Genomic DNA, 11,761 nt, shown 5'->3' with positions numbered 1-11,761 from the left:
TATTGTAGAGTGTCATAAGACTTACAGCTTGAACGGCAGCAAGACGCGGAAGAAACCAGGAATGAGTGCGAAGGGCTCGTCGGTGCGGATCGCCATTACCACACGGTCAGCCACGTCGTTTGAGTTCAGTTGGGGTACAAATCTGGAAACAGGATTAATTTGTTAGGGTTTTTTGCAACGACTTGAATAATTTAGTATAGTAGAGCCTTTTGTGCTGCTTTGATTTGTAATCAATGGATTAGAAACTAAAAATAAATGTCTTACCTAGAATTGACCTCTTCAAACATGCCAGTAGAACGTATAAAATATGGGCATATTAGGGAGGTTTTAACTCCAGTATAGCCTTGAGTTTCGAGCTCCAATCGCAAAGCTTCATCGAAACCGCAGGCAGCGGCCTTGGAAGAGCAGTAGTCTACCAGCTTAGCTACTCCGACGTGACCAGCCATTGAAGCAATGGTCACTATGTGCCCATTGTTGTGTTCCATCATTGCTGGCAGGAAGGCTTTCGCAGTCTGTGGAAAATCAATTAAGTAAATTAATTACCAAGAAGACAAAAACTATTGCATGTAATATATAGATACTGTATCGTTTAACACGTTTGATTGATCTGCATAAATTGCCCATACCTACAGCTATAGGTTAATGACTTGTGCCTAGTTATTTCGACCTTAAACTAGTTTTGGTGCAATTTTAGTTAGGTAACCTTGCATATTCAACGGGCAATATACCAAAGTAGCTTATAAAAACGAATAAAACAGCCATTGCTAATAATGGTGTACCTCAAGGTTGCACATTGGGTTCAATCAAGATTGGTCTGATTAATACAAAAAGTACTTAATGTCTATCTATACGTGAATATATAATAGTTATTCAGTGTTAGTACCTAAGAAATCAATCGGCTCATTATATCTACTCAATTAATCCTGGTTTTTACGAGGAATATTATTTTCCTCACCATTGATCAAGCGTCAAGCATGATTTAACTATGGGTACATTATGTTCAAAGGCTTAATAAATAAGTGTTATTTATCGTATTAGGACGTTATGCAAAATTATGCTAAAATTCGTTTTCGCGGCTGCCAAAACCAAATTAATTTATCCTGTTTAAAAATTATGTTTCCTTTCATAAAGCGTTATTAATTAAAGGCTTAAAAAACTTGTAATAACGTTGTTATTTTTTTAGTAAATGTAAATGTAATTGTTTTATCGCGTATTAGGTGTCTAACAACTTTAATTAGGTAGGTACCTATACAATTACTAAAACACAAATGCATTAAAGTTACAAAAGCTAATGAATTCGTTTACATACTTATTAAGTTTTTGTTGTAATAATTTATTATCTTGGCTACACTAGTTTTATATCCAATTATACCTATAACATATAGATGTACGTCAGTACTAGCCATGAACCTAACCTGACATAACATTGTAATTTGATAAAATCTGCGATCCGATTGTGTGCAAATGAGGGAAAAAATTTGTTCTTCTGATCCTAATCCGAACTTAGGACAAAGCCTTATAATAATACTGAAGGTAATTTTAGAATAACCGTTTTCCTTAATTAGTATTTAAAGCGAATGTATATTATAAATTTTACATAATATTCAAATAAAATAAAAGTAATTACCCAGAAATGCGCCAAGATGTTGACGTCAAATGTCCGTTGGATGAGATGGTCGGGAGTGTCTAGAAGGTAGCTCCCGGACACGACACCAGCGTTGTTAATCAGCAAGTTCACCTGGAAATTAAAGAGGATAATTAAGTTTAATTATCACCATGGTCATCAACTCCTTTCCATTGTTGGAATATGCTGGACATAAATAGCCTAGTCTAGAGGCTAAATAGGCTTTCTAGTAACAAACCACCGAGTTTGATCTGGCACCATAGAGGGCTCTCGCATTCACTAAGTTTGCCTAGACGGGATTTAATTTAAGAACACATCTAGGATATCTACCCTAAACCAGGTATGGCCACAACATTCTATAAGAATATAAAATAGAAATATGATAAATGTTATTCATCTATAGATTATTCATCTGCGAAACATGTAACTAAGGTTTTTTTGGTGTCGAAGGCTAAAGTCTAGGATTACAAAAACAAATATGGTAGTTACCATAAATAAAATTAGACATCCTAGCAAAAAGTTTTCGCTTTGTTCTTCTACATCCTTGTATTGGCTAAAGGACATTTCGACCTATAATAAATCTTGAGTAGTAAAACTGTTCTTGAATTTAGCTTTGTGTAAGACAAATGATGCATTGCAAGGGACTAATAACATAGTAAGCAAAAAGTGAGTGTAGATACTACATGGAAATACCGTAACTTTGGTATTTCCTTTAACGCAAATATGTATTATAATTATAGTTCAGAGCTTTCCTTCGCAACTTCACCTGCATTGGTATGCCGCGTGTTGACACATTTTTCACTAAGTATGACTCAACTACCGTCCGGCTGTTTATCAACTATCAAGATAACGTCATATCCGTCATCTCGGGAACTTTATCTGAATATTATTACATGCTAACGACTCCTGCAATGTCCTGAGCTCCTGGTATGAATGTTAAACAGTTTATTTCAAGACAACCTATGTATTCACATGACTATTACTTGCAGCGATACGACCATTTTATATTTTTAAAAGTCTATAAAAGTTTTGTAATCAGTCAAAATGGATTATAATACAAATAAAGTTCATGGAAATATATCATTTTTTTTTCCAATAACCCAAAAGTCGATTCACGTAGATACACATCTTTAGCATTTTTACGAGTTTACTCAGTCAATATTAGCGGATAGGTCTTTTAAACCGTAATTTACACCTTAATACTAAACTGTGTTGACCATCAATAAGGAATATCGAATCAAATATTAACAGTTTATTAAAAAAGGTAATGTAAATTTCATGAAAAAGTATCGTCAATAAATATGCATTTTTGTGTCATTACCCGACTGCGCCAGAAGGAGGGTTATGTTTTTCGAGTGTATGTATGTATGTATGTATGTATAATTGTTTGGCACGCTCTGCAGCCTAAACGGCTTGATGGATTTTGACTTGAGAGGTGTCGTTAGATTCGTATTTACTGTGAGAAGTGACACTGGATTCATATCACTTTCTTAAATGTAGATATCTTCTCTGCTGGCCAAAACGTAACCGTAGCATTTGCGGATTTTTCACCAGTTTCACTGCGTCTTCCAAATTCGTTTGGTAATATTTCTTGCCTTGACTCGCCATTTTATTGCAATACTCGAATACAGTAATGTTTTTAGTAGTGCGTTGTATTGACCGCGACATTCACTGGCGCCAATTTTGGCTGGAGGCTCGTAAATACTTAACGTTAATTACCTTTCGCCTTTTATTTTTTGAAGTGTTTTTACTTAAAATATTTAGTCCAATCTTGATCTTTATTATCATAACCTAAATTTTATCAAAATTCCTTTAGCAATTAACAAGGTTCATGTAGTGACGGTGTAACAAACAAAGTAACTTCTGCATTTTTCTTTTGTATTAATTTTGTAGTGAATGTACCTAGCACATTTTTTGGAATGTCAATGACGCGATTGCATGTGGCTGTGGATACAATCATAAATATGCATTATTATCCTACGCATTTAAATTTTACATGGTTAGTGAATGTAATAAAATAAGTAGGTATAGGTGCTTAATAATTACAAAGTCGTAAATTATAATAAAAATACTCGTACATAATTTATTTTTATGTTGTAGATGCTAGAGTTGAATTTAATTTATTACTTTTCTAGATAATATTAATATTTTCTGAAGCTTAAAATTTTAGATGCGCTACGTAAATTATAGATGTATTTAAGAAATTAATTATATACTTACATCTATACATATAATAAAATCGTAGAAAAGTGCTGTCTGTACATTGAAAATAAAAATAAAAAAAATAGCAGGGGTTATTGTTATGTCGATGTCGAACCCAAAAATGTAATTAACTTTTTTTTGTCTGTTTGTCTGTTTGTCTGTTTGTCTGTTTGTCTGTTCGTCTGTGCGCGCTAATCTCAGAAACGGCTGATCCGAGTTGGATGCGGTTTTCACGAATATATTGTGGGATGCTTAAATTTACATTTAGTGTTTGTTTCATGTCAATCGGTTCATAAATAAAAAAGTTATGTCAAATTAAAGAATCACGTCGAACATTCTATGCTTATACCATTAATCTCCGCAACTATTTGACGGATTTTTGAAATTTGGTACAGATATAGTTTAGAACCTTAGAAAGGACATAGATATATTTTTATTTCAAAAATCAAAAAATAAAAATAAGAAATAAATTATTTATAAATAATTCTATGTCGATCGTTACACGACTTCGGTTCATGTTATTGTTTTAATTTATCGAAAAAAAGTAAATAAATAGTAAAAAGGTATGAAAAAAATAATATCAATATAATAAAACATTTAGTACAAAGAAAATGCTCTAACGGAGTATAGATAATTCTATGTCGATCGTTACACGACTTCGGTTCATGTTATTGTTTTAATTCATGTAAAAGTAAATAAATAGTAAAAAGGTATGAAAAAAATAATATCAATATAATTAAACTTTTAGTACAAAGAAAATGCCCGAACGGAGTATAAATAAATAATCCAAGTTGTCTTTATCCTCGATAGATGGCGTTGGGATCGAAATAGATCGCGCTATGGTTTCGTTACATTCATTTGGTTGGGTATCGGCCGAGCGCTTCGGTACTATCGTAAAAAAAGTGTATTATCAGTCGTATGATTATTTGTCTGTAGTGGTCCTGCTGTTTCGTATATTCTAAATTGGTTTCGTTGTATTTGTCAATTAATAAGTTTATTTGTCCCTGGTTTTTTGGTTAAACTATTTAACGTAGGTTTAGTTTGATATCGATTATTAGTAGTTACTACTGTAGTTAGTTTTTTTAATAAAATTGTAAGTCTAATTTTTTTTTTAATTAGATTAGATTTAAGTCGTTTCTTTTAAATTATTTAGTTTAAGCTTGGTTATTATAGCATAGAGGATAGGTTGTAATATAGTTTCTTTTTTAATTGTTATAAATTCGTAATTCGTAGCTTTCTTTAGTTTTAAGTTAGTTTAAGTCCGTTTTTAAACTATTTTTTCAATGCCCTAAGTGAGTATACATCTATTAAATTCAAACGCAGAGCTCATTATGTTGATTTTTGAAGAGTTCCCTGGAATATCTTCCACATCTCATTTTTGAAGAGATCCCGCGAGATCGGGAACTATGTGGTTAAAACCAAAAATTTGCCGGAAGTCACTATTCCACGCGAACGAAGTCGCGGGCAAAAGCTAGTGTATAATAAGTTTTATTATTTTTAAAGGCATTATTATTTTGTAATAATTATTATTTCTTAAATATGTATGGGGCATCATACATGTTTTAGAGACCTATACTCCTAGTGATTTTAGATAACATCACAATATGTCCATTACTTTTCAAACACGAAAATTTTAACCATCAATTCAAATTTAATTTATGACCTTAAGTTTGTTGTAGCTCATTTGGGCCAATAACTCAAACAGAAAGAATTTTAGAACCAGTCTCAAAATGTACAAACGGGTTTAATGAACTCTGTCGAACTTGAACTTTTTTGACATTTAACTGTAGGTACTGTTACACGGAAAAATAATAAAAGAATCCATTTGTCTGTGAAAGAAGTCATTTGAGTAGCATTTCTTAGTAACTGAGTGTGAGATAAGGCATGCCGTTTGGGACGTGCCTTAGTTCCTAACTTTCATTATCTTCTCACTTCTGCACTCGAGTGTACGTTGAAGCATACATACATAGGTACCTACTTTCTATAATGAAACTGATGGCGACGTCCATTAACGAGGTAGCGAGTCCGTTATAAGTATTTTTTATAAAATTCGAGTGCGAGTAGAAAGCAACGGGCCGATACAATTTGAAAAAAAAATATTCACATTATAATCCGGTGACATTAATATGTAGGTGGTCCAAATGACAATATACAAAGAAAGAAAACCCTTAAATTGCTGGTTCCGAGATTCAGAAGCTCATTGAAGATCTAGAAGACCGTCTACGTTTAAAATTGTAATTAAAGATATAAGTTATCTGAAAAATATTGAAGAAAAATACTTGCTCATATACATTTTTATACGGTAATAAACAACCGTTATCTATACATATAATAAAATCGTAGAAAAGTGCTGTCTGTACATTGAAAATAAAAATACAGTAGAACTCCAATTATCCGAACTCCGACTATCCGAATCGCCGATTATCCGAATCACAAAAATTGTCCAAAAAAGTCTAAGTGCGCTATTATTCTCCCCCCGCGAAGCCAGTGTTTGCGCGTCAAGTCTTGACTTGACTTGTCTTAACTTGCCGTTGTGCCTACACTGACTTCCCCCCGCAATTTAATTCAATAAAAAAATAGTGCAATATCAAAACGTAGCTTTTATTCTCTTCAATAGCAATTTTTTTTAAACAATCCGATTATCCGAATATTTGATTATCCGAATGGGTCCCGGTCCCCATTAATTCGGATAATTGGAGTTCTACTGTAAAAAAAATAGCAGGGGTTATTGTTATGTCGATGTCGAACCCAAAAATGTAATTAACTTTTTTTTTGTCTGTTTGTCTGTTTGTCTATGTGCGCTAATCTCAGAAACGGCTGATCCGAGTTGGATGCGGTTTTCACGAATATATTGTGGTAAGCTTCAATTAACATTTAGTGTTTGTTTCATGTCAATCGGTTCATAAGTAAAAAAGTTATGTCAAATTAAAGAATCACGTCGAACACTATTCTATGCTTATACAATTAATCTCCGCAACTATTTGACGGATTTGGTTGAAATTTGGTACAGATATAGTTTAGAACCTTAGAAAGGACATAGGATAGTTTTTATTTCAAAAATCAAAAAATAAAAATAAAAAATAAATTATTTATAAATTTCGTTACATTCATTTGGTTGGGTATCGGCCGAGCGCTTCGGTACTATCGTAGAAAAAGTGTATTATCAGTCGTATGATTATTTGTCTGTAGTGGTCCTGCTGTTTCGTATATTCTAAATAAATTGGTTTCGTTGTATTTGTCAATTAATAAGTTTATTTGTTGGGTTTTCCTGGTTTTCTGGTTAAATTATTTAACGTAGGTACTAATAATCGATATCAAACTAATTGATATCGATTATTAGTAGTTACTGTAGTTAATTTTTTAATAAAATTGTAAGTCTAATTTATTAATTAATTAGATTAGATAGATTAGATTTAAGTCGTTTCTTTTAAATTATTTAGTTTAAGCTTGGTTATTATAGCATAGAGGATAGGTTGTAATATAATTTCTTTTTTAATTGTTATAAATTCGTAATTCGTAGCTTTCTTTAGTTTTAAGTTAGTTTTCATCTTAAGTTCGGAGAGATTATAATATTTCTTTAGTTTAAGTCCGTTTTTAAACTATTTTTTTCAATGCCCTAAGTGAGTATACATCTATTAAATTCAAACGCAGAGCTCATTATGTTGATTTTTGAAGAGTTCCCTGGAATATCTTCTACATCTCATTTTTGAAGAGATTCCGCGAGATCGGGAACTATGTGGTTAAAACCAGAATTTGCCGGAAGTCACTATTCCACGCGAACGAAGTCGCGGGCAAAAGCTAGTCATTAATATCATCTTAAAACCAATAAAATTCTCAGCAAGTGTTCAACTAAACTTATTCGGAGCAACTGCTTTCAATTTCATTTATAACAGTAAAAAGTTTTCTCAACTTAATTACAGCTAATGAGATTAACGCGGTACGTGCGCCTGTTGCATGTGTGCGCGTGCGCGTTGCCCGTGAAGCGCGGAAGTACCACAGCGGTGCGTAAGCGCAGCATTACCATTACAGGCGCGTGCGCTGTATATGCGCCGGAGATTGCTCTTTCAGCCGTGTCATTGTACTGTTGTGTTCGTTGTTAATTTAGGAAGTCGGATATATGTGTGAAGATTGATTGAAAGTCTAACCTCATCTGCAGTATGCGTTTTAATTCAAATACACTTATAGTTACATCATAATTGTTTTCCTAACTACGGAACTCAATTCGTGTCTCAATAAAGCTTTGTAAATATAAGTAGTACAGTCAGAATGGTCATGCTATTTTTCAGCTTTTAGACGTCGTTGTTACAAGTTTACGACTATTTTCAGTTAGTTGAACGTGCTACTCTATTTAAAGCTAGATCTCGGGCCAATAATAAATGCAGTTCTCATTCATTTGATCCTTATTCTATATTACTCATTTACTTAGCTGGAGTACATGCAATATTTAAAGGGCAAACAGTTTGCTGTGCGTGCGTTAAACGTGTGCTCTTGGCCGAATACTCTTGAAACCTGGGCCTGATTCAATTGATCGAACACGAGGTTTCTTGCCCAAGCGCCGGAATCCGGCTCACCTTGACAGTTTCATGTAATTTGGCCCATAATTTGGTCATCGCTTGTGCTTAATGTCCACTTAAAGTTAATACTAATTTATTCTTGATTGCCATTGTTATTGTCTATTCATGTAATGTGTAAGACGTCACCACTTTTATTTGATGTAATAAAAACATGTAAACTTTAATAATATTATTTATTTATTTACCTTAAACATTACCTACTTCTATAATATAAAACTGATATTTTCATTTATAATGCCACTAATGTCGTTCTAGGGTCATAGGAACCCTGAGAAAAGGTCGACAATAGTTTGAAGCGTAATTGTAGCAATAATTTCTCACGAAGTAATTGTAATGAAGTTCAGTATCATTATGCAATGAGCTCTCGCTCTCGACCGTTACTTTATTGGAGCTAAGAGTTACAACGCTATCAGAATGTTTATTGTTTCTTTTTATTTTGTGTATTGTGTAATTACATTTTTAGATATTAAATATTGCTATGTTAGTAGAAGGGCCTAAGGATGTGAATCATTTGCGAAATTGATTATCACCAGAGTTTTACTTTACCCAGCTAAAAATATTTGTGTCCCTACTAAATTTTATTGTTAATAACAATAAATGTTACAACAATTTGTTTATAAAAATAAGGAAATCAATTTTTAATCGTGCTAAACTATTAATAGCATGATTGAAACAAAATTATTTTGAAGCGTGACACCGCAAATTCTGTTTATTGATTTAAAAGCATAGCTACATCATTGTAATATAGGGACATAACCGTTGAAGCTACGAAGGTTATTTCTTATACTCATGCACTTGCACTAACTAACATTGCGCTCCACCACAGCGCAATCACTTGCAACAAGCTACATGTAGTGTTATGTTATTTTCTCAAACATAATGAAGATATCGCCTAGGGTTGGCAAATCCCCGGAGCTGCGGACTACCTAGCGGGTTTACCGGGGAATTATGATAGGAACGGGGTGGTTTTTAGTCAGTAAGAGTCTGACACTTCCTCTCGCCTCGCCTAAGGCGAGAGAAGTCATGATTATCCTGCCTCAAAAAAAGGGTTGTCAAATCCAATAAGGAATAGAACACCCAGCTAGGTGAAATTTTATAAGTTCTTTTCGTCTTCTCAAGGTCCTTGCCCGGGAACTCTTATATCCATAAGGAATTTTTACCATGCGTCAGAAACGGTTGTCAATTCAGTGGGATTGCCAGTATCAACAAGATTTCCTTCAATACTAATAGAATGAACTAGAAGCACTTGTTATTCACTACTGTTTGTTTTTTTTTGTCCCTTATTAGTTTCCATAAAATAATAACTATAAGTACCTATACTGGTTTTGCTAAGAAGCAAAACAAATAATATTAACGCAAGGTCGTTTCAACAAGGAACTCTAAAAATATAAAACTTTAAACAATTAAAGGTACCGTAAGTTTACGCATTATAGTTTAAAATTAATATGAAAATAATACAAACTTTGCAAGCAAAACTAATATTTAAGACCTAAGGAATAAAGTGGTTTTTCGTTTTAGTTGCTTTCCATATCAACATCAACGACACAAGATTGGCAGTAGTTAATATTCCCAAACAATTTTGTGCAATCCTCCTAAGTTCACGACTTTGCCTCGAGGCTTAACCAGCTTATTACCAAAGCCTCAATGCATCTATTCGTATGAAATATGGAACGTGTACCAGTGAGAAGCCATTTTCTTTCTGCATGTAAACGTCAGTCTATGCGTACAACCCTAGATAAATAATGATGGCAATTACTAAGCGTTATCTGAGATACACTCATGCGCATAGCGGTGGTATTACAAATGGAGATCGATGGAGACTTTGATTGATTGTACAGGGATTTATGAACATTAGATATTTGTTTCCAAGTACTACCTAGCCAATGTTATTGATTGAAGCTTCTCTTTTATACAGTTTTTGTTTCATGACATAGGTACACACAAATGATTGTAACTACACCTAACTTCTTATACTTATGTTTTTATTATCGTGTTATTTTGGAACTTATTAAAGATCCTTTTTCTGCCAAAGGCATTTTGCAGGTAGTCCTTTGTGATGATTACTTTAATTGTGTTTGTTTGTTACTTATGTACTTTACTCGTATACACCTACAATTCCTTTTATTTTGGACAAATGTTATGTATTTATGTATATACATACACGTAGATAATAGTAATTAGTATTATTAAGAATTACGTTACAGTAAATAATAAATTATCGCGGAAAAAAAAAGATTAATTGTAAAACATTAATGGCTTTTTAAGTCCGTCTAACGTTAATAAAATACGAAGGGAATGACGTGAGTAAAAATAAAAAAGTTAATAAAAAGTTGTTTAACATTTGAAATGGATTCGAAAAAAAATGTCCGTCGAACTTAAAAAAAACCATTGACGTAAGCAATATACTTGTGTTGACGACAAAAAAAAAACAATTAAAAAGCTTGATCTTGATTAAGTACAATTTGCACTCATACTATTAATGGACTGATATCGAAGAAATAGACCGAATAATTAATTAAATTGACAGTTTGCAAGGAAGGTATAACCCAGTTGTCTTAATTGTTTTATACGGTCACCAATTATCCAATACTAGCGATACTTGGTAATATAACCTTCATGCTTTGTATATAACTGTCCAACCATCGTGTTATATACCTATAGTGGACTATTTGTTCTACATTCTCTGTAAATTCAGGATTATTAATTAGGTATATATTAAAAACATTTCTTCATCCGAGTGCTTATACTTAATAATAAGTATTATAAAGCAAAAATAAGTCAATGAAAATGAATAAGACTAATTTAAAGTCCCGATATTAACAAACTCTTTAGATTTGTTGTGTTTACCTATAGGTTTTAATTGTTGAATATTAACAAGGTGATTACTATTACTTACTTAGCTACCTATATCATGTAAGTATACCTATCGAATTTACGAGGCATGTAAAAGCTTAGAGGGCTTCTAGTACGAGTTTGTTTTACGGTTAACTAGATCGAAACGAGAGCGCGTTTGGCGCTGTGATTGGTTGATTCATTCGAGCTGGCGAATCAGAGTGGAGTGTGCCGCACGCACTTTTGTTTCGATTTCGTTAACCGTAAAGTAAACTCGTATTAAAGGTACAGTTATACAGTTCATCATACTTTTATTTAATATACATATTTAACTTCAGTTTCGTAATCCATTGCTAATTCTATTTGATATTGTGTTGTACTAGGAGTGACCGTGAAAATGTTGCTACATTTCCTTACGCATCTATTTAATTTAGAAATGTCTTTCGTTTTTATAAATTAACCTAGTTCTTTGTATTTATAAGTATCTACGCCTACATGTGTAACTCATTAATGAATTTATATTATTTGT

General features: G+C 32.8%; 1 protein-coding gene across 1 annotated transcript in view; it reads right to left on the bottom strand.

Annotated features, from left to right (window-relative positions):
- The window catches only part of LOC118271630 (retinol dehydrogenase 10-B), a 30,572-nt gene that overhangs the window by 2,384 nt on the left and 16,427 nt on the right, over window positions 1–11,761 (bottom strand). The window contains exons 2-4 of the mRNA XM_050693804.1: window positions 1,628–1,758; window positions 265–512; window positions 26–142 (exon numbers count right to left, since the gene is read on the bottom strand). Of these exons, the coding sequence (XP_050549761.1) occupies window positions 26–142; window positions 265–512; window positions 1,628–1,758 (496 nt within the window). The remainder of the gene's footprint in view (window positions 1–25; window positions 143–264; window positions 513–1,627; window positions 1,759–11,761) is intronic.

The sequence above is a fragment of the Spodoptera frugiperda genome, chromosome 5 (genome assembly GCF_023101765.2).
Source record: "Spodoptera frugiperda isolate SF20-4 chromosome 5, AGI-APGP_CSIRO_Sfru_2.0, whole genome shotgun sequence".
Lineage (NCBI taxonomy): Eukaryota > Metazoa > Arthropoda > Insecta > Lepidoptera > Noctuidae > Spodoptera > Spodoptera frugiperda.
Note: the sequence above shows the minus strand (reverse complement) of the source record. Positions and strands in the feature narration are given on the sequence as shown.